This window comes from Cucumis sativus, chromosome 7, assembly GCF_000004075.3.
Source record: "Cucumis sativus cultivar 9930 chromosome 7, Cucumber_9930_V3, whole genome shotgun sequence".
In the NCBI taxonomy this organism is placed as follows: domain Eukaryota; kingdom Viridiplantae; phylum Streptophyta; class Magnoliopsida; order Cucurbitales; family Cucurbitaceae; genus Cucumis; species Cucumis sativus.
In genome coordinates this window covers 13,462,662-13,485,680 of record NC_026661.2, presented here as the reverse complement: position 1 = coordinate 13,485,680, position 23,019 = coordinate 13,462,662, and the positions used below count along the sequence as shown (strand labels likewise).

Here is a 23,019-nt window from a genome sequence, read left to right as displayed (position 1 = left end):
AAGTTGATCAACGTGTCTATAATCTACCTGGAGTGGATCAAGTAGCGGCTATTTGGATTGAAGAAAACAATAACAACATTCAATTTAAAAGAGATATAGTGGTACATGCTCATTTAGGAAAACGCCACAGAATATAACATTATTTTAGTTGTTATGATTCACTTCAATATTCTTTACTATTACCAAATGGAGAGACTGGTTGGCATCAAGACATCAAAAGAAATGTGAAGCAAAATCATGACGCTGGGTCAAATAAGATGTCGACAGAAGGAACATCAAATATTAAAAAAATCAACAACATTGAAGATATAATAAATAATGAAAATCAAGGTTCGTTTGCTTTGTCATTGTGATTTTTTTAAGAACTTATATGTGCTTTTATTGTGAGCATAATTTTCATATTACATATAATTTCTTTATTCAACAATTTTGTTGGAATTTTAACACGTCGATCGCCCACAATTTCGTGTAGAGAATATTATTGTTTTAAGCTACAAATACGACCATCTACTAAATCAATATTGCTTCTAGCCGGAAGACTATTCCAACAATATGTTTTTTATATGTACATAAAGCTTGAAACAACGAGACTTAATTTCTATAAAACACAACAATCACAAATTCGTTCGGAGTTGTATCAAGGGATCGTTGATGTTGTAAATGCAGAAGAAACTCGGGGAGACAAGGTTGGAAAACGTGTCGTTCTACCTTCAACTTTTATTGGTGGTCCTAGAGACACGCGACGTCGATATTTAGATGCAATGGCCTTAGTAAAACATTATGAAAAGCCAGATCTTTTCATAACAATGATTTGCAATTCTTAATGGAAGGAAATAAAAGAAGAACTTATGGAAGGACAACAATCTCACGAGACCAGATCTAACTTTAAGAGTATTTAGAGGAAAGTTAATGGACTTAAAAGACCAAATTTTTCACAAGAAAATCTTCGGAAAAGTTGCAGCGTTCGTATATGTGATTGAATTTAAAAAACTAGGTCTTCCACACCTACACATGTTGGTAATATTAAAGAGGGATTTCAAGATCTCTAATGCTGACCAATATGATAAATATGTTGGCACGGAAATTCCAAATATTCAAACAAATTCTGCGCTTCACAATGTTGTTGTGAAGCATATGTTGCATGGCCCATGTGGAGAAGATAACAAAAAGTGTCCGTGCATGATTAATAGAAAATGTAAATTTCATTATCCTCGACAGTTTTCCTTGAAAATAATGCAAGGAAAGGATGTGTATCCAATATATAGAAGGAGAGACGACGAAACACAGGTATTTATAATAATATTACTTCTTATTGTTTTATATTTATTTCTCTATAATGTCTTTCATAATAGCATTAATTTCCTTAATTTTTTTGTTAAAAAATATATCTTTACAATTATATCAGGTATCAATAAGAAAAAAGACATTTGATAATCGATGGGTTGTGCCTTATAATCCATACCTACTTTTGAGATACAATTGTCACATTAATGTTGAAATATGCTCGAGGTTGAAAACAGTTAAATATTTATACAAGTATATTTACAAGGGGCATGATAGAGTATCACATGATGGTGACAATAAAGGTATTGATGAAATAAGAGATTATCAAGATGCAAGATGGGTATCAGCTCAAGAGGCATTATGGAGAATTTATGATTTTAAACTGAATGAGATATATCCTCCGGTTATAAACTTACAACTTCACATTCCAAATATGCAGTGTGTTTCTTATTGGGAAAATCAAAATTTGAAGAAACTTATTCATTGGGATCATGTCTCAAAAACAATGTTAACAGAGTACTTTCATATGTGTCAAACATCTGAAACAGCCCAAAAAATTTTATACAAAGAGTTTTCCTGAACATTATGTATGATACAAACAACTACGAATTTGGAAGGAGAGGAAAAAGGAATAGTTATATCATGCATTGTAGAAGCAAATCCAAGGGAAGGAGAGGAAAGATATTACTTGCGTTTGCTATTAAATCATGTAAGGGGATCGTCATCATTTGAGTCCTTATTGATAGTCCATGGAAAAAGAGTTCAAACATTTGAAGATTCAGCAAAAGAAAGAGGACTACTAGAATCTGATGAAAGTGTAACAAAATGTTTGGATGAAGCAGCTTCGTTTGAGATGTCTTGTGCTTTTCGAAGACTTTTTGCAACAATCTTAGTGTACTGTAAACCCGTAGATGTTAGAAAACTGTGGGAAATATATTCTCATGAATTGTTACATGATTATAGAAAAGACGAGCCAAAGAATGTAGAATATCAATTGCAACACAGTTTAAGAGATATAAAAGTGTTCCTAGAGTCAATGGACAAACAAATCACTATGTATGATTTGCTTGAAATCAAACATATGCCAGAAGGTGGAAACAATTGCTATATGAAAGAAATAATTGATGAAAAATCAATTTAGTATCAGATGAAGATATTCAAGCTCCTTCAAAGTTGAATGAAGACCAAAAGATTGCATACGATATTATTGTTGACAAAATTGTGTGTAATAAAAGTGGTATATTTTTTATTGATGGGCCAGGAGGAACCGGAAAACATTTTTGTGTCGTGCTTTGTTAGCTACTATAAAATCAAGAAATATGATTGCAATTGCAACAACAACATCAGACGTTGCTGCTTCAATTATGCCAAGGGACCGAACAACACATTCTAGATTTAATATACCATTAGAAATACATGAGTCATCTGTATGCAATATTTCTAAGCAAAGTAACAAGGCAGAATTGATCAAGCAAACAAAAGTAATAATTTGGGACGAGGCGTCAATGGCAAAAAAGGCCACAATAGAAGCAGTTGACAAAACTTTTAGAGATACAGTGGATAATCCAGAACTATTTGGTGGAAAAGTGGTTGTGTTTGGAGGAGATTTTCGAGAAGTGTTACCTGTTGTCCCACGAGCTACAAGACAACAAACTATTAATGAAAGTTTGGTAAAGTCGTACCTTTGGAATAAAATGGAGAAAATCCAACTAACTAAAGATATATAGCTCAAAGTGATACCTGTTTTTGTAGAATATTTGTTGAAGATTGGAAACGGAACTGAACTGTCAACAGAAGATGATTATATTTGCCTCCCTGCCAATATCACTGTTACAGGTTCAAATGAAGAAGATTCAATATTGAAGTTATTGAATATTGTTTATCATTTCAAAATTCATGCTACTTGAGTAGAATACATGACCAGTAGAGCAATTCTATCGACAACAAATGAGTATGTCGACCAAATCAATGAAAGAATGATCGAGTTGTTTCTTGAAAAAAATAGAAGAATTCATGAGTTTTGATGATGCAATTGATTATCCACATAATTATTATCAAGAGGAATTTCTCAACTCATTGTTGCTTAATGGCGTTCCTCCACACAAACTGTTTCTTAAAAAAAATTGTCCACTTATACTATTGAGAAACGTAAACCCAGGCAATGGTCTATGTAATGGAACTAGAATTGTTTGTTGCGAGTTTCCCAAAAATATAATATGCAGAAATTGCAACTGGACAAAGTGCAGTTAAAGAAGTTTTTCTACCACGAATACCAATGAGTCCTGCAAACGACGAAGGGTATCCATTCAAGTTCAAGAGAAAATAGTTCTCAATAAGATTATGTTTTGCAATGACTATCAATAAGGCTGAAGGACAGACAATACCAAATATAGGAGTTTATCTTCCTCAAGATGTCTTTTCTCATGGTCAACTATACCCTATCAAGAGGAGTCTCTATGACAACAACAAAAGTATCGGTGAAATCAAAGGGTTTGTGGACAAAAAACATTATATACAAAGAAGTTTTGAATTTGTAGTTTGAATTGCTTAATTTATTGTATTTATGGCTATAATAGTTATTACTGAGAAAATGATAAAAATTAACAAACTGACCAAAATATTTACACTTTCAGTAGCAAATAGAGTGATTTTTTTTTTTTAACATTGTTTTTGGTAATTTACAAAATAGTTTTTTCTTTTTAAAAAATTCGCATTATTATTTATATTGCGTATAACAATAGTTGAAATACACATTTTTTCAGTTACAAATTGATTTTTTAATGATCGTATATCGTTCTAAACTAAATCAAACAAAACAAACTAATAAATTAAATAATTTAAACAATACGTAATCAAAATAAACAAAATCAAAATTTAATTTTATAGTAACTGTAATGGATGACCATTTAAGGAATACTAATTAAGGATATAGTAACATTTTAAAAAAATTGCAAATATAGCAAAACTATCGCTGATAGACTTGTATCACTTATAGACTCGTATGATTTATCGGTGATAGACCAATTTTTATAACATGGTTTATCAGTGATAGACTCTATTATTGATAGAATTTGACAACTTTTGCTATTTTTGCAATTTTTTAAAAATGTTGCTATATACTTAATTATTTTGAATTTAATTGCTAAATTTCCAACTACCCCTAAAATTTAAAAATAGAAAAACGTGCTTCCCATATGGTAATACACTAGTTAGTTAAAAAGTTTAAATCCCGTAGAATAAATGTGTACTAATGTTGATTTCATGTTTGTTTACTACAATCTTCTTTATTATTCTCTCCCTATGCTTCACAGTTGCTGTTAGAGCTCTTGTTTTAAAAGTTAAAAGTATTTTAGGTATGGTAATCATCTAATTTTAAAAATGTCTTTGATCACTAGAGAGCATTTCTAGTTTTGTATGAGTATTTATCAATGGAAATTTTGCAACTTATGGTGGTGGTGGTGACACCTTAAAATTTTGCAACTTTAATATCATCAACTCAAGAATCTTATGTGGGAACATATTAAATCAGACTAAACCTTAAAAAAGAAGTCCCTTCTTCTTTTTAGTTTAAAGAGAAAGTGATTCTCCCTCTCTCAAGTGTACTTTCATCAACTCCTTGTATTCAAACTTTAATCCAAAAAGATCTCAGGTAAATACAACAACTCAGATGACTTGTAACTTCAACCTGAATGTCGGTCACGACAATCCAACATCATAGTAATAAAGCTAACACATCTCGGCTGCAAAATACGATTAGGAAGAAATGTGTGTATGTAATCATTAGGATAGGTAAGTTAAAAGAAGGGACATTGCATTGTACAAAGAATGTATGAGGATTGAAGACCTTAAATTGCCAGTCCAACAATATGAGCATCCTAGGACACACCCAATGATGAAGAGCTGTAAGGAATTTTCAACAGACAAGTGAGCTGCGCTGAAGACTGCAGAACTAATTACAACTGCTTGCTGCCATTGCATCTCAGATGAGATTGATGCTAATAGAAAGCCTCTGTATACAGTCTCTTCTAAGAGCGGAGTCACAACACAATATGCTATGAAGCATGCTGTTCTTGAGATGTTGCTGCAGTCAAGAATCTCTTTCAGCACAAGGTTGCTTACGGCCTACAATTGAGTGGAACTTTTATCTTGTAAACGCGAAATCACACTTCTGAGTTATAAAAAAGTCCATAAAATTGGCAAGTCTGAAGAAAATCTAAAGATTTTTCAAATATTGACAATGATGAATATGGTTTTGATATGATAGAAGTAAAAACAACTAAAAAAATTATTTACACATTCTATATATGCGACCATTTACCTTGTAGTCCTATAAACTTTACACTTTTGATACAGACCGAACAATGCTATTACCAAGCGATATGAAGCAATTTTAGAAAATTCAATAGGAAATGCAAAAGTAGGCCGCAGACAGAAAGTCATCATACTGACCTTCGGTCCAATCACGCTCTCTGCAAGAAGTGATGTAAGGAAAACTAATGAGAATAGGAACCCAACTCCAAACGCTGATGCAAAGATCCAATTCCTTTTGTTGCATAACTCATTATCTCTAAAGAAATATCTGAATCTGTAGTTTGGCTTAGCAGTGAGCTTCAGTAGAAGAAGGGTCAGAATGAACTCTAGAGTTTGAATTGCAAGCCTTGATAGTGCCTGCATTGCAAATGAATAAACTGTAGAAATGAGCCAAGAAGAGTAATTGTCACTACAATTAGAAACAAACCAAACTAAGCATCTGATGATGGTAAAGATAATCACATAAATGTTTATCACATGACATAAAACTCAAGCCAAACCCATTTGCCATAATGCACTTAAGGTTGTAATATATATATATATATATGAAGTTTAGTTCAGAGTCATGGTTCAAATTCAAAAGATATAACCTAAAGAAGCACAAACCTTAGTTTGAGGATCAAGAATAGGCACATGCATTAATTTGGAAACCAAAGACAAGCTTCCAAGGCTCAGAGGAATATGCAAACTGAAAATATAAAGAGCCATTGTGCTCCAAACAGTATCATTGTCCCAAGGGGTGTCCCGTGGCAGAGCAGAGAAGCCCTAATTGGAAATAGAAAATGGCAGTCGAACTTTGGAATGAGAGGTAACAGTACCAGATATGTTCGAACAAACAAAATTGAACATTTCAACTAGAGATCCAGAGATACCCAAAAGAAAAGAAGAAACATAAAGAATTATTTTTTGGAATTCACCTGAAAAGCTTCATGAGTAGATTGGTCCTTGCTGCAAAAGCACCTCAAGGAAGGTTTAGAATTGAATTTAAAACTGGAAAGATGGGGAAAAGGGCGTAACTTTGAATCAAAATTGTCATAAAATTGTTCCCGCTTGGCAACTGTAGAATGAAGATGAGGCAAATGCTGTATCAATAATATCATTGCTCCAATGACACTCTTGCTGAATTCTGATGCTTCCCAAGATATGCATATCTTTTTAAAAAAATCTTCCTTATTTAGCCATCTATTTTAATTTAGTTTCCCTATTTCAATGAACATCAAAAGTCGTCGCTCTTTTATTTAATTCAAAGAAAAAATTATATTCACAGTGTTGTTTTATAAAATATTTATCAAAATAATGCTATTATTCTGTCTTCTTTTCATTTTCATTGGGCCACATCTCATTTTCTCCCTCTGCCCAATTCTTTTCTTTTCTTTTTTTCTTTTTAATTTTATTTAAATTCTTTGTTTTTCTTTTTTAAAATGTCAATTTCGTTTTAAAATATTTTCTATTTTAAAACATTTTTTTCATATCATAGAAATTCCCATCTTTCTTTATTTCTTTATTCAGTTTGAATTATTTTTTTGTTAAAAAATTTCAATTCTTATTTTTTATTTTGAATTCCTATGAGTACTTTTACTTTTAAACCACACAAACAACACCCAATTAACATTTATTTATTTATTTATTGAGATGTAGTTTCAGAATAGTGAATTTTGACTGAGGATTTTCCCCACCAGCTTGATAAGTGAAAATCGAACTAGTGACATAACAACAATCGCTATCTTTGAACTTTGAAAATGATGCGAAACTTTTTATTAAGTTAATGAAAAGAGATTACTCCTTACCCACCAAATCCTATAGAAACATTTCTAGTGTTCATTGAGAACCATATCTTACAGCAGACAGATGCAAAGCAATACAAGGTTTGAAGAATTTTCCCTATCCCTTAAACCATGCATCTTACCAGAGGAAAGCGAGAGCTACTATCATTATAATAAAAATGGCTGGTGCTTGATGAAGAGAGTTAGAAATTTCAGTTGTGTATGCAAGGTTAGATGTTGAGAGGAAACTAAAGGTAGATCAACTTCTCTGCTCCTTTCTTCACTTAGCTTGCTCAAGCCGAACACGTACTGATTCGACATTCGACAATTTATTAATGCTGCAATATGAAACCAAATAGGATTTAAGTAGCTTATTTTATATGGAGGCATCAGTTTTTGCTTAAGTTCTTTTGTTTTATTATCTAGTGGATGATTTTCCAGAACTTGTAATATAAAGGGTGTAAGAAAGGAAAACTAACCAAACTAACACATCACCACTGGATGTCGATTTTTGAGAGATCCATTCGGGTGCAAGTTCGAACAACAAATCTAGCTGTTATTCAATTTCTCCTACGGGTATAACAAAAGAAATGAATCAGCTCCAGCCAAGTTAAAACAAATTGGAATCTTTTTAACACAAGCGTATTTATTTTTGCTTACTTTTGCCACTGCCAGCAATTATGTTGTGTAATAGCTCCTGCTTTCTAATAACTGTACGTTTGTGGTAAAAGAAAAAAAAGATAGCATTGAAGAGTTTTGCCAGGTTAGCAATCATTTTTTGTCGTCTCTTAGCTTGTGTTATTGCCTGCATTTGCTCTTCTTTGATATTTCGTTCTTACTCTCTAATCTGCAAATCAAGAACACGAGAAATTCTTAGTATATTGTCATTTTTTTACTGCAAATGGTAGTATCAGTTACTATAAACTAAGGGAAAGTTGCTTATAAAAGAGAGAATGATCATACAGATTGTACGAGGCTTGGAGATAAAACATCTAGAATGTCATCGCTGAGTGAAATATCTGTCTCATCATTGTCTTTATCTTTATTTGTAGAAGTGTCAAATACAAGTGATCTTGAACGGGGTGGACGCTTGACCAACTTGTTTGTTAACAAAGAAGAATTGTCATCAGGAGTCATGAAACTTCGCTTTGGTGGAGGCATTGCAGGTGTGTTAGCCATCAGCTGAGTTGGGGTTGAAACAAGCTTTCGTGGGGTTGAATCAATATCATTAGCTTTTGCAGATTGGTCACATTCTATCATCATGGTTACTCTGCCTGCTGTATTACTGGGAGTCGTGGGAAGGGCCAATCCGGAAGAACGAATTGGAGAAGCATAGTTTTCATGACAATGTACGTTGCAATCAAGTTGAGTTGGAAGGTAGTTTAATGGGGGAGAAAGGCTCAATTGAAGATGCTAAAATAGAATACTGTGTGTCGATATTCGCCTCAACGTCAACAAGAAAAATGGTCTACGACAACAGTTATTTATTAAAGCATTTACTTTATAATTTATTCTGAGAAGGAAAAAAGAAAAAGAAAAACTCAGTGCACTTATCTAATATCTCATCTCATATCAAATGAATAAATTTTTTGTCAAGAAAGAAAAATAAATTTACATGACATTTTTATAGAAAAATGTGATTATCTATTATGCTCCAGCACACTATACATCAAACAACTAATTTTTGGAAAAAAAAAATATACATATAAGATTTTTATAGAAAAATGTATACATATGTGATATCTATTTAATTTCAAGTTGTTAAATTATAAAAATTTTCAAACTTTTCAAATTTTAAAAATTATTATAATTTATTGTAAAATCATAAATTTGTTATGTCTTTTTATCAATTACTTGATAAAACTATTCAACTTCCGAAACTTTTAAAATTCTAAAATAAATTAAATTTAAAGTTTTTATTATTTTTAATGAATTTCTTAGGACAAAAACATATTCATATTTCTACCTTTACACATTGTATTACCTTTAACTATAATTAATAATTAGATTCCAATAAAATTTACATAATTCAAACACAATAGAAGTCTATAACCACACTTCACCATTTTATTTATAAAAACAACTCTAATAAAAAAATTAATTAAATGAAAAAAAAAAACATTAGCAAAAAATGTATTCTTTTACAATGTCCAAGATTCCTCATTATTACATTATATATATAATATTTTCATGGTTACATGATTCAAACATATCTTATAAAGAAATACACACAAACATATATTTAGATCACATGTTTACATTGTAACAAAAACAAAATCTAAGATTACATTATTTAAACATCTATGAAAGAATACAAGCAAACGTATTTATATAAATAGAAGTAAATAAATACAACAAAAATGAAAAAATAAAAGAGAACATAAGAATGATCATTTGATTTCTTCTTTACATCTTAGTTTTTTTGTTGTGACTTACGAGTTTGAATGGAATAAAAGAATAAAAAAATGCAATTTGTTGGATGATTCTTCGTCACATGTGACGATGGAGCAACTTGTAGAACAGGGGTTCTGGTTTCAGTATCTGCATCAATAGTTCTCTGAGTAGACTCAAAGCTATTACCATCATCCTTAGCTTCAGGATTAGGTGGAGAAACAACATCATCCTTTGGTAATCTTTCAACGGCCTTATCAGGATTTTGCTTATCATAGCTTTGTCATCATCATGTTCTCTGTGAAACAGTCTTTCATCACCATTGACAACTATATTAACAGTTTTCATTACTGACTGAGTTCTAGTATTGCATACTCTGTAAACATGATTATTTGAAGAATAGCCTAAGAAAATTTCTCTATCGGACTTAACATCCAATTTTTTGTGATACTCTTAATCTGCAAGGATATAACAAACAATTTCGAAAATGTGAAAGTATTTAACACTAGGTTTCTTACCTTTCCATAATTCATACAATGTCTCAGAAGCTCTAGTATGTATTGTCACTCTAGAGACTCAATCATCTAGCTCAGACAGCAGTTCTACTAAGAATTGTTCTCATCACAGTCCAGGAATTCCTACATCTGCTTCTTTAAATCTTGAATTTGAGACCGCCCCTAAGTCTAATACATCTCTTGATCGTACTTCTCCCCTATGCCTATCTTCTGTTTCTCCAGTTCATCATGAAAATGTATTCCCATCTGCACCTAAAAAGTGTGCCAAAACATCTCAGCTAAAATCCAAGACTTTCAAGGGTCCACGAGTTGTTACCACCAAGACAGGTCGCATAACGATACTTCTTAATGTTTCTTTAGTGCCTATCGACGCGATCTCTTTTCACCATGAAGAGAATGCACAGCGTTGAAAATATGTTGTCCAGCGGCGATTAGCAGACGAGGTCAATGTATTAGAGAAGCATTAGTCCTGTGATAATGTTATGAATCTTATTGTTTTATCTGGTTTGTCCAGAACCATTATTAATGTGGGACCATTTTACTCAAAGCTGATTCGAGAGTTATAGCTAATCTTCTGATGAAATAAGCCTAAATCTACTGCTTTCTAGTTTTCTGTTATATTTTAAATCTTTTGTTTGTTAAGATCTGTTATTCATTAATAAGTTCTAAGTTACTATGGAACAACTTTTTCCCCTATAATCCTCTCACATTGAGGGTAGAATATTGATAGAAAAAATAAACTCTTTGGTTCACACCAATTGGTATCAAAGCGTCTAAAATTTATGGGCCAAATGGCTGTTCGACGTGCTAATCCAGCGATAGTAGAGCAAATTGTTGAAAACCAAGAGGCGGATGAAAACCCCGTCCTCTTGTTGTCCATGGAAGCTTCTGTGGAAAGAATAAAAAATACACTTCAAGAAGTCTTGCAAAGAGTAGAGGCATTGGCACCTCCTCAAGATGTTCATCAAGAAGATCAAGAAAGAAATCATATGAGGAACTCCAATCTTGGGACAAGCGTGGCATTCGTGGTGCTGGAATTCATAGGGCTGAAAGAAATCATCAAGAAATGCATCAAGAAAGGAGATGTGATGGCCAAGAACGAAGGAGACCATATCTAGACTATCAAAATTCTTTTCCAAGAAACCATGAAATGTATCAAGGACCTCAAGATTGAAGTTCCTTAGATGATGACCTGCAAGAAAGGCCATTTTAAAACCAGAACAGAAGATTTCTACCTCAGTTTGATGAAAGGAGACAACCGGTAGAATACAAGATGAAAATTGATCTTCCAAATTGATGGTAAACGTAATATTGAGATTTTTCTTGATTGGTTGAAGAATACTGATTTTTTTTTCAATTATCTGAATGCTCCCAGGGTAAAGAAAGTCCATTTAGTAGCATTAAAGCTGAAGGCTGGAGCATCAACTTGATGGCAACAACTTGAGGTTAATAGGTGAAAAAATGGGAAAAGACCTATTGCCTTTTAGGAGAAAATGAAAAAAATCAATGAAGACACGTTTCCTTCCTCCCAATTATGAACAAACTCTTTATAATTAGTACCATAATTGTCGGCAAGGAGTAAGAACATGTGCTGATTATATAGAGGAATTTCACGGATTGAGATCTTACCAATCTAATGGAGAATGAGCAGCACCTTGTTGCACGGTTTGTAGGAAGATTAAGGTTTGACATCAAAGAAAAAGAAAAATTCAACCTTTTTTAAATCTTGCTGATGCTATTACATATGCAGAATCCGTTGAAGAAATTATTGAGTTGAATTTGAAGAAAAATACCAGGAGGGGACCATGGAACATTAATTCCAAATCGGCTGCAACTCAATCCTCTATGACTTGTTATAACAAAGATCAAGAGAAGGATAAAACTAATGAGACAAATGGAAAGAGGCTGGCAGAAAATGCTTATCAAAGGCCAAATTTAAGCAAATATTTTCGCTGTGGTCAAACTAGTCATCTCTCGAATGTTTGCCCTAAAAGAAAAACAGTGGCTATTCTTGAAGAAGAGGAAGATTATGTTGAAGAAAAAGAAGAAGATCTCTCTCAAGAAGAAGAAATATTAGAACCCGATGATGGAGAGAGGCTATCGTGTATGCTGCAAAGAGTCTTAATTACTCCAAAAAGTGACACCTCTCACCAACAAAGGCATAGCCTTTTCAAGACCCTAAGTATCATCCAAGGCAAAGTGTGTAGTGTGATCTTTGACAACGGCAACAATGAAAATTGTGTCTCCAAGAAGCTTGTGGTTGCACTTAAGTTGAAAACGGAATCTCATTCAAGTCCTTACAAGATTGGCTGGATCAAGAAAAGTGGTGATGCCCAAATTAATGAGGTTTGTTTAGTCCCTTTATTAATTGGAGAGATCTATAAAGATCAGATTGTGTGTGAAGAAAGGATATGGATGTTTGCCATATTTTACTTAGAAGACAATGGCAATACGATATTCAAGCTATTCATAAGGGGGGAGAGAACACCTATAAGTTCCAATGGATGAACATGAAGATTATGTTGATGCCCCTAAGCAAGAAGAATGAGGAAAAAGTCAATCAAAAGAAGGTTGAAAGTCATCTTTCTATCAATGTAAGTGGAAAGAAATTTCTAGAAACCAGAGAATCTGATATTTTGGGACTTGTTATTGCAGATCCTCATACTACAGAAATTTATAGCTTGATTCCATCGAAGGTACAAGACCTATTGAGCCAATTTCAACCTATAATGGAGGAACCCTCTAAATTGACTCCTCTTCCAGACATCCAACACATTATTGATTTGCTACCTGGCTCATCTCTTTCCAACCTTCCTCATTACAAAATGAGTCTTAAGGAGTATGAGTTCTTACACCAGCACATTGAAGATTTGTTGAAAAAAGGGCATATTCAGCCAAGCATTAGCTCTTGTGCTGTACCAACTCTATTAACTCCAAAGAAGGATGACAACTGGAGGATGTGTGTAGACAGTCGAGCCATCAACAAAATCACATACAAGTATCGCTTCCCTATTTCAAGGATTAATGATCTCCTTGATTAACTTGGAGGAGCTCTTGTTTTTTCAAAGGTATACCTAAGAATCAGATATCATCAAATTATAATAAGGTCGACAGATGAGTGGAAGACGATCTTCAAGACTAATGAGGGATTATTCGAATGGTTAGTAATGCCTTTTGGCTTATCAAATGCCCCAAGTACTTTTATGCGGTTGATGCACCAAATGCTACATTTATTCTAAAACAAATTTGTAGTAGTCTACTTTGATGATATCTTAATCTATAGTAAGAATGAACAAGACCATATGGAGCACCTAAAGCTAGTTTTTGAAGCCATTCAAAAGAGAAGTTCATTAATGTGAAGAAATGTATTTTCTGGAGGAAAGAAATATCATTCCTATCAAAAGTTTTATAATCATTAATTTAAATTGATTATGGAACAAAAATAGTGAGTGCTACAATAAGTTCAATCAATGTTTTGACTTTGGAAAGATATGCAGTACTTGCTAAGTTGGAAAGTGATAATTGGCATCCACTTGCCAAATAAAAATGGTATCAAATCATATCAATATGTCATCATATGCGAAGCCCAACAAGAAAGAGAAAAAAAGTTGATTTTACAAAACTAACTAAACCACTCAATCTGAAGTTGGATTTTATCATGACATCATGCTAATTTTTAACAAGTTGAAAAGGTATGATATCTTTAACTCTATAGTATACGACTCTTTTAATTCCATGAATTTCATTGTTTCATGCTTTTAAATAGTGAGACTATTATAAATTAGTCTATAAATTCAATTTTTATTTTTCAGTTACCATCTTTCTTCCCTTATAAAATTTGTTGAAGCTACTTTCATTTACTCTACAAAGAATAATTGCTTATTGCTTTCATAAAACAAGATGATTTGTTCTATTCTTAGAAACAATATAATTGTCCTCAAAATACACTACTATAAATTTTCTTCCTTCATATTATTCTCTAACAATTATTTTAGATTAATATTATGTTGTATTTTTATGCTATGTTTTGTTTCAATTACGTTTATTCTGTGGGAAAAAGAAAAAGAAAAAAGATACCAATAGATAATGGTGATATATATTTATTAAATGGATTCAAAAGATGTGGAAATGTAAGTATTTTGGTAAAGTTGGAAGTTAAAATAATGAAAAGAAAAGAAGAAAAAGGAAATGTGAAAAGAGTATCAAAGCAGCACTGTTTTTCCACCAACAAAATTGGAAAAAAGCATAAAAAATCTCTTCCCTACAAGGTGGATTCTCTACTTACGTCGTTGACCCACAAGCTTTGAAACCTTCAATAATAAGGAATTTTGAAATGAAAAAATGGTAACCCTTTTGTGGATGTGATGCGTTACAAAGAAGACACATAATTGTTTTTCCAAATCTCATAATTATTTTTAATTTAACAAAATCTTATTCACCATCAACTATACATCTTTTTTATTGCTCTTTTTAAAAAACCACTAATAGATAGTGACCCCATAAAAGAATACTTTTTACACCAATGTTTCCCTTTAGATCATTCAAAAGGGAGTAATGTGTAAAAAGAAAAAGGTTGAAATTTACTTTTGGTTCCAAAGGTTTTGTGAAAGTTACAACATACTTTTTCAACTTTTGTGGTTTGTAATTAAATCAATAATAATTTAATCTTTGTACATTAAATAAATTTAATGAGATTTCTTACATGTTTATATCAATAAGCAAACTAATTATTAATATAGTCAAACATGGTAAGAGGGTAACAAAATAATAAGAAGAAAGAGCAAATTTGATAAGCATAATTATTATAAAGTATTTGTAATAAAATATTTTGGTGCCTATATTTAATAATTTATTTTACTACCCTAAAAGGAATTTAAAAAATTATGTTTAAATATATATTTCTATATAAAATTAAATATTAATTTTAAACTATAAATTAAAACTTCACATTCTACATGCATAGCACATGCGCAGTACAATATATATAAAAAAGATTATTGACAACGGAGCAAAATGTACTTTTATATTCGTTTAAAATAAACTAAAATTAAATATAAACAGAGTAATAATGATATACTTGTCATGTAAAATTGGTCCTTAACTATATGCATTTTATGTTTGTCATACAAGTTAAATTATGTTTAAACAATTTGATTAGAATGTAATAGGCATAGTCTATGAAATACCCATAAATATTTCTCATATAGAATATGATAAATTTTAAAATTTTATTAAAGTTGAGAGGACATAGTCAAATTTTGAGATATGTTGAATATTATGGGCCTTGCTTGGGTGAAATATTAAGATAATATATATATATATATATATATTAATATATTAATCCTTGGTTTGAAATTCCGTCTCTTTCTATTGTGATTTCAAAGTTTTCATTTAAAAGAAGCGAGAGCTTCAAAAGTTCTTCAAAATTATTTTCAAACCTCACTTCATACGTATTCACATACTTGGTTCTCCCTCTACTTCACAACCGCGATCCATTTCTTTCCTTGATCTAGTAAGTTTTTCAATCTCTTTTACTTACTTCATTGATTTCAGACTGTTTTTCTATTTGCATCTTGCCTCCTTAGAGTCACTCTGTTCATCAGATATAATCAATCCATTTCTTCTAGCCATTTACGATCTCTTCTACTTTCTCAATTTTAGACTACTTTTTTCCTTGGCTTGAGGAATTTTGTGTGTTTTCGTTGATTTGTGAATATAATTTTGATTCAAATCAGTTTCTATATGATATCATCTCTGTTATTCAATTCGAATACAATCAAATTCCGTTCCTCTTCAATTTCATCAAAATCGAGTCTACAGTCAAAAGCTCCACCGAAATTTCAGTATCACAAGATCCAATTTCACTTTTCAGGAGTTGTAAAAATGGCAATAAAATCGAAAGGAATCACAAAAGGCAATTTGCCAGAGGAATTAAAGAAATTGCTTAGGGCGGTAGCATCGGAATGGGGAGACAAAATCGAGGAGATGGAAGAAGGTTTGGAAGTGAGTCGATTAACAGGAGCGATGACGAACGAAGTGTACGAAATGAAATGGATGAGTTCAAGAAGTGGTGATGAACCACGGAAGGTTGTGGTGAGAGTGTACGGAGAAGGAACTGAGATTTTCTTCAATAGAGATGATGAGATCAGAACGTTTGAATGCGTGTCGAAACATGGCCGTGGACCTCGTCTTCTTGGGCGATTCTCTCATGGAAGAATTGAAGAGTTCATCAATGCCAAGGTATGTAAATTCTACTCTCTTCAACTTTATTTGGATGTTGACGTTTTCCATTTCTCTCCCTTTTGAGAAAAACAAAAGTCTTTTTTTTTTCTTTCTCTTGGATACAACTTGTGATTATTAGTATAGTTAGATGCTGAGTTAAGATGTTGGTGGCATAAACTAAAGTTAACCAAACAAATCATCCAAAATCAAAGAAACAACCAATATCTTATTCCCTTTACCCATTTCAAGCATTAAAATTGACATGATATTCATTACAAGAATTAAACTTAGGTGTAGTGGCTAAATTGACACATCTCAATTTTTCTAAAAGTAAATATTTTATCTTTTTTTCCGACTATAACAGATCATGCGGACTTATGTTATTATATTGAAACTAAATATTGTTAGTTTCTCATTTTTCATTTTAGTAAATAGTTTAATTTTTAATAATTTCTAAAACAATTCTTTGCTTGATTTTCCAAAACTTTAGTAAAAATTAGATAGAAGTCAGAATTGTTAACTCAAAACTTTCTTATTTGGTTTAAGAAGTTGATAAGTCTTATTACTAAAGACAAGATATCGACGAATTTATAGAAACTAACGGACATTTTAAAATTTTGAAAAGAATCTGTTCACTCTTTCCTATATTACTATATTTACAAAGATTTTAGATTTTTGCTAAATTTTCAAACGAAAATTTAATTAATGCTCTACCATGTTCAATTTCCTAATTTAATAACTTCACTCATTTTTTCAAATGTTCATTTCAAATGTTTTATTTGTGAAAAGATCGAGAGAATCTCAGTCTCTAACTCTTTATTTATAAACAAACAAATAATGAACCCTCATGCCTATTTGACAACTTGGCTACCAATAATTAAAAAGGTTTTTGTTATCTTTATTTGCATCAACTCACATTTTTTAATTCATTATTCATGTCAATTCTCTAATTAACTTTTTATAATAATAATTAACTACTTAACTTATCTTTATATTTTTTTATCGTTAACTAAACGTCTGTATTGGACTTCAAACTTAAGCGATTGGAGCAGGTACTGAATAAGGATAAAGTTGGAGGTGAAGAAGGGGAACATTGGATATTAAATGTCCTTTGTGGACCCGTAATTACTTTTGTCCACAAAATAAAATGTGATCACAATCAACACAAAGTTATTAAACGGAAACAAAAAGAAGACTTCTTCTTAATTGGAGAATTTTTTAAAGTTGCAACAACAACAACTTTAATGATGAAATGTTTAACAAAAGAATTTTCTCTTACCAATCTAACTGTTGTTCTCTAAAAGAAAAGGTGTTTTTAGCTAAAATTTTATTTGCGTAGATGGCTAATGGAAAAATACTTTTAGAAATTCTAAGAATATAAAAGAAAGACATTATGATGTAAATAATTAATTTTCATTTTTATTTGCAGACACTATCAGCAAGAGATCTTCGAGATCCAAAAATATCAGCACGAATAGCAAGTAAATTAAGGGAGTTTCACAATCTTGACATGCCTACTCCAATAACGGTTGTCCTTTGGGATAGAATGAGGTAAACACCCAAATTTCACCTTCCATCACAAATCAAAACAGCTCTTTTAATTTTTTTTTTTTTTTTATTTGATAACCTACCATTTTGTTTTTAGTTTTTGAATTTAGATTAAAATTTAACTTGATTTTGTTTTTAGTTTTTGAATTTAGATTAAAATTTAACTTGGTTTTTGAAAATAGTAGAAAGTGACATAAAACATAGGAACTTAATTATAAGCTTAATTTTAAAAAATTAAATAATGGCTAAACACAAACTTAAAATTTGCAAAATTTAACTTTAATATTTAAAAGATGATAACACAAATAAAAAAATTTATAGAAAAGAAAGTAGTATTTTTTTTTTTTTTAATCAAATGGCTATCAAAATTTACAAAGTTAACGCATGTGTTGGTAAATGATTTAGGTAAGAAAACAAGATTAAGTAACTATTAAAAATGAAGTGTATTAGCAATGATTTTGTTTTTCTTCACAAAAAATATGATCAGAAATTGGCTAAAGGAAGCCAAAAGACTAAGTTCACCACATGAAATGGAAGAGTTCTGCTTGGAGAAATTGGATGAGGAAATAGATTTGCTTCAAAGGGAACTCTCAAAAGATTCTCAACCCATTGGCTTTTGTCACAATGACTTGCAATATGGCAACATCATGATGGATGAAGACACATCATCACTAACCCTTATTGTAAGTTTCTCTTCTTCATTTTTCTTTTAAATTTTTAAAATTTTTTAAATGTTGCTTAAAACACTAAATGAATGTTAATTTAAAATATTCATATATAATTATTTTTTAAAAAAGAATACCATTTTCGTTATGGATTTTGAACGTGTTCAACTTTGGTGATTTTGTTTTTAATAAATCTTAAAGTTAGTTCATACTATTAATTTATTAATAACTTTTAAAAAATGTATTAACTTATAACCATTTTTAATATTCATTATGGAAACGTGTTTATGTTGCCTTTCTACCATATGTTTATGGACAATAATTATTATTATTATTTAATCAGTTTTGTAAAAACTTAACTTTAGGAATGGAATTTAAGATTTATTTAATTATAAAGACTAAAATTTAAGCTTTGTAAGAAAGTAAAGCAAAACGATCCCTAGAGAGTATATGAAATAAATTTATATTTTGATTTTTTTACTACTATTTTAGAAAGAAAAATTAGTATGAATTTGATTTATAAGCTTTTATACTACATTCATTTTTTTAATCCTGTTTTATAAAAATCTTCTCTAACTTAAATTACAAGGTTGGGAATAATTTTTTAAAATAAGAAAACAATTAAAAACAAAATTTAAAACCAACCACATAATGTAAGATATTTTATGTACCCAAAGATACGATATGTTGAGAATTGAATTTTTATATACCAACTTTTTCATTTTGAGAGAATAATACTACTTTTAATTAAAAACTTGAAGAGCCATGCTTTTGGTTCCTCAACATATGTGAGACTAAATTAAAAGAGTAATTCTTGAGTATAGATATATAGGTTTTACATGTACTCCATTTATTTATACGCACAAAACTTCTAATTAATTTTTACTGCACCCTAAGTTCTTTCACTAAAATAAAAAGAAAATTTGTATAAATTAAATTATAAAATTATGAATTCTTTTCAAGTATAGCAAAATGAATCAAAATACTAATAAATAATAGTATAAATGTTGGTAGACACATATAGATTATTATCATCTAACTTACTTCTGTACAATTTAATATTTTGTCATTTACAACAATTTTACTAAAATGAATCTCAATTGAAAAAGAGTGAAATAAGTTTAGATAATGAATTTATACATATATTTGCAGGATTATGAGTATGCAAGTTACAACCCAATAGCTTATGACATAGCAAATCATTTTTGTGAAATGGCAGCAGATTACCACTCTAAGACTCCCCATATTTTGGACTATACATCATACCCAGGTCACACTCTCCTTTAAAACACCTTTCTTTTTCTTCTGTTGAGTTAAAAGCATTTGAAAAGTAATTCCAAAACTGGATAGATCGAAATTTAAAATGATTATTGATTTAAGAAAAAAATATTTTGCAAAATTTTATATTAATTTTAAATATATTTTATAATAGTGGTTTAAAATACATTTAAAAAATTATTTCGGTGGTTCCATCCTATTATTTTTAAAATCAGAATATATTTTAAGAATTTAAATGATGAGAATGTTTGTATAAATTTGCGGCATAAAATTAAAAAATGAAAACCCGAAAATATATTGCTATCTTTTGTTCCTAATAGAATTAAATGGGAAATGTTTGATTGAATGTCATTATTAACTTTATGATTGTTAAAATCATTGAAATATATTCATAAATATTTAAAAGATGTGTAAAATGGCAGATGTTGAGGAACGTAAAAGATTTGTTAGTGCATATCTGGGCACATCAGGTAAAAACAAAATTTCCCTTCCTTTTCCAGTTTTTCTATTCTTTCTTTTAAATCTCTACAATCCTGTCCATTTTATTTTCAAATAATAATAATAATAACAATAATAATGATATTAATATAAGAAAAATGGAATTGAATAAAAAAAATATATGATGACACTTTTTTTTTTTTTTTTCATATTGCAAATATGACAAATATAACAAGTAATTAGTAATATTAGACAGTGATCAGAGGTTTCGAGAGAGTTATCGATTTTAAATTTGCTACTTTTACAATTTAAAAAATATAGTGACATGAGTTCTATTATCATAAGTTTTTTTTCATAATTTTGCAAGCAACTCTTAATATAATATAATATTATGAATACATCTTTCTAAATATAACAAAACAAACCAAATTATTTATAAAATATAATAAAATTTCAAATCTATCGTTAATAAACACCGAATTAGTGTCAATTAATATTACTAATAGGAATCTATTCCGAAGTCTATCATTTTCATTAATAGAATCTGAAATGTTATTATATTTTATAAATATTTTTATTAATGTTGATGCCAAATTTTGGTTAAGGGAAAATGCACCCGACCCTTATGTGGCACTAACGGTTGAATTTGTAAACCAACAAGAGAATATTATAAGAAAGAGAAAGTCGAAAGGCTAAGAGTGTGTTTGGATTACCTTTTAAAGTGTTTAAATTTGAAAAGAAATCATTTTAAAAAAAAATTGAGGTGTGTGGTAACTTTTCAAAATACATTTTAAAAAAATAAGATTGAAAAATAATCCATTTTGAAGAAAATACTCATAACCAAATTTTGAGAAAAATATGTATATAAACGTTTACTTGAAAAAAAATTTAACCAAACATTTATCTGTTTAAATTTTAAACTCATCTTAAAGAAAATGTATTCTTGAAAGACATTTTTTCTATAAATAATCCAAACAGACTTTAAGTTAGCTTGTGAAGTGAATTTGATATATGGTTTATTTTGTCCAATTTAGGATTAAGATATGAGTTTCCTAATATACTAGATGAGATAGGTTATCTCTCAATTTAAATGGGTTAGGGCTTGCCAAATGAAAGGGTTAGCCTTTGACTTCGATCGAACTTATTCAAGCTATATTCTGGACTTCAAGTGTGACTTTGGACTTGGCCTTTGGCTTGAGCCTGACTCAAACCAACCTTTTCTAGGCCTACTTGGATATTTAATTGTCTTTTTTTTAGCTCGTATCATGCTTATTCCTAACTTTATTGTTATTTTAAAATGTCAATTATACATTATACGTCTGAAATCACCCGAACCCAATGATTTATACGTTATTTTTTTGTTTGTATAGAATAAGAGTGTAAATCAACAAAATGAATAAATGATATAAATTGCATGGTTTAACTAAATCTAGAGTCTATTTTTGATAATATTAAAAGAGTAATATGAGAATTGATAGCCAGGGGCAAAAATTGATTCATTTAAAAAAAAAAAAAAAAAAAAAGCTAAAAGATACTTTTATTTTGAATCAGAAAACTTATTTAGAATGAAAATTGATGCCTTGTAGTGAAAACAGGTGAAAATGATCACAAGGAAGAAGAAGTGGAGAAGCTACTAGAGGATGCTGAGAGATACACTTTAGCAAATCATCTCTTTTGGGGATTGTGGGCTATCATTTCAGTGAGTACTTCATTCTTCTTATAACTTCTCTCCACACAATCTAATTTTAGGGCATTCTCGGAAGTAATTTTAAAATGTAATAACAACTTTTCGTCCGTTAAAAATACTTTAATAATTTCATATCATAACTATTCAATATTTCTATACTTTACTTTTTTTAAATCCAATTTTTAGATTGAAACAATAGATATGTTTTAGAATCGTGTTTAGACTAAACAACTATGTTTGCTTTGAATTTTCATGTAGAGCCACGTAAACAAGATTGATTTTGACTACTTTGAGTATGCTAAGCAGAGGTTTGATCAATTCTGGCTAAGAAAGTCTGAGCTCTTAGTTTCTTGATCATTTTTTATCTCAAGTTGAATTGATATGAACAAAAGCGCATCTCGACTATACATATGAATTTAAAGAAAGATGTCGAGATTACTGAACCCTCCCTACCTGTTGTTTAAATTTATAATAAGAAAAAGTTAGTTTTAATGAAAACAAGAGCAAGGAATTACAGAAGAATCAAGCTTGATCTAAGGAACAAAGACTTCACAAGCTACTTCAAGTGAGGCTTCATTTACTCTTTGCACGAATACAAATTCATGGTTGAAGGATTAAAACTAAATATTTTCGGATGTATGGTGTCTATTTAATGTATTTTTAAGTTTATTTGCTTTGTAGGTTACAACAGCCTATTACAATCATAAAGTTGAAAAATGAACTCTTACAATGCCTAAGGTTTCATTTTGAGGCCATATAAAGGGATGTAATTGTTACGTAAATAATATGATAAATAAATTAGAAATTATACAATCTAGATTTTAGAAATTATACAATCTAGTATATTCAATAAAACCCGAGTTCAATGAATTCACGTTGTTTCTTTAAGACAATTTTACTCACTCTAATGTTGGAGT

The 23,019-nt window shown here is 30.3% G+C and overlaps 3 protein-coding genes across 7 annotated transcripts; 2 read left to right on the top strand and 1 right to left on the bottom strand.

Moving 5' to 3' along the window:
• Positions 1 to 4,843: 4,843 nt before the first annotated feature.
• On the bottom strand, positions 4,844 to 6,810 carry LOC101217192. 3 transcript variants are annotated; one of them, XM_004139641.3, is made up of 4 exons: positions 6,513 to 6,806; positions 6,202 to 6,360; positions 5,734 to 5,952; positions 4,844 to 5,406 (listed from the first exon to the last, which is right to left on the bottom strand). In XM_004139641.3, the coding sequence occupies exons 1-4, from the start codon at positions 6,693 to 6,695 to the stop codon at positions 5,065 to 5,067; spliced, it is 903 nt and encodes a 300-aa protein (XP_004139689.1). In that variant the 5' UTR covers positions 6,696 to 6,806; the 3' UTR covers positions 4,844 to 5,064. The 3 variants fall into 3 exon arrangements, with proteins under 3 accessions (XP_004139689.1, XP_031744296.1, XP_011659105.1); XM_031888436.1 differs by having other exon boundaries at positions 6,202 to 6,389; positions 6,513 to 6,722; XM_011660803.2 differs by lacking the exon at positions 6,202 to 6,360 and having other exon boundaries at positions 6,513 to 6,810.
• Positions 6,811 to 12,675: 5,865 nt separating this feature from the next.
• Positions 12,676 to 13,305, top strand: LOC116405256. The gene has a single exon (XM_031889225.1). The coding sequence runs from the start codon at positions 12,676 to 12,678 to the stop codon at positions 13,303 to 13,305; it is 630 nt and encodes a 209-aa protein (XP_031745085.1).
• A 2,299-nt stretch (positions 13,306 to 15,604) lies between these two features.
• On the top strand, positions 15,605 to 22,930 carry LOC101217425 (probable choline kinase 1). Of its 3 annotated transcripts, none has more exons than XM_011660802.2 (8): positions 15,605 to 15,776; positions 16,137 to 16,504; positions 17,916 to 18,037; positions 18,522 to 18,717; positions 19,852 to 19,969; positions 20,400 to 20,447; positions 22,002 to 22,114; positions 22,361 to 22,930. In XM_011660802.2, exons 2-8 carry the CDS (start codon positions 16,148 to 16,150, stop codon positions 22,454 to 22,456), a joined length of 1,050 nt encoding a protein of 349 aa, XP_011659104.1. In that variant the 5' UTR covers positions 15,605 to 15,776; positions 16,137 to 16,147; the 3' UTR covers positions 22,457 to 22,930. The 3 variants fall into 3 exon arrangements, with proteins under 3 accessions (XP_011659104.1, XP_004139690.1, XP_031745239.1); XM_004139642.3 differs by having other exon boundaries at positions 22,011 to 22,114; positions 22,361 to 22,823; XM_031889379.1 differs by lacking the exon at positions 22,361 to 22,930 and having other exon boundaries at positions 22,002 to 22,314.
• The last annotated feature ends 89 nt before the right edge of the window (positions 22,931 to 23,019 follow it).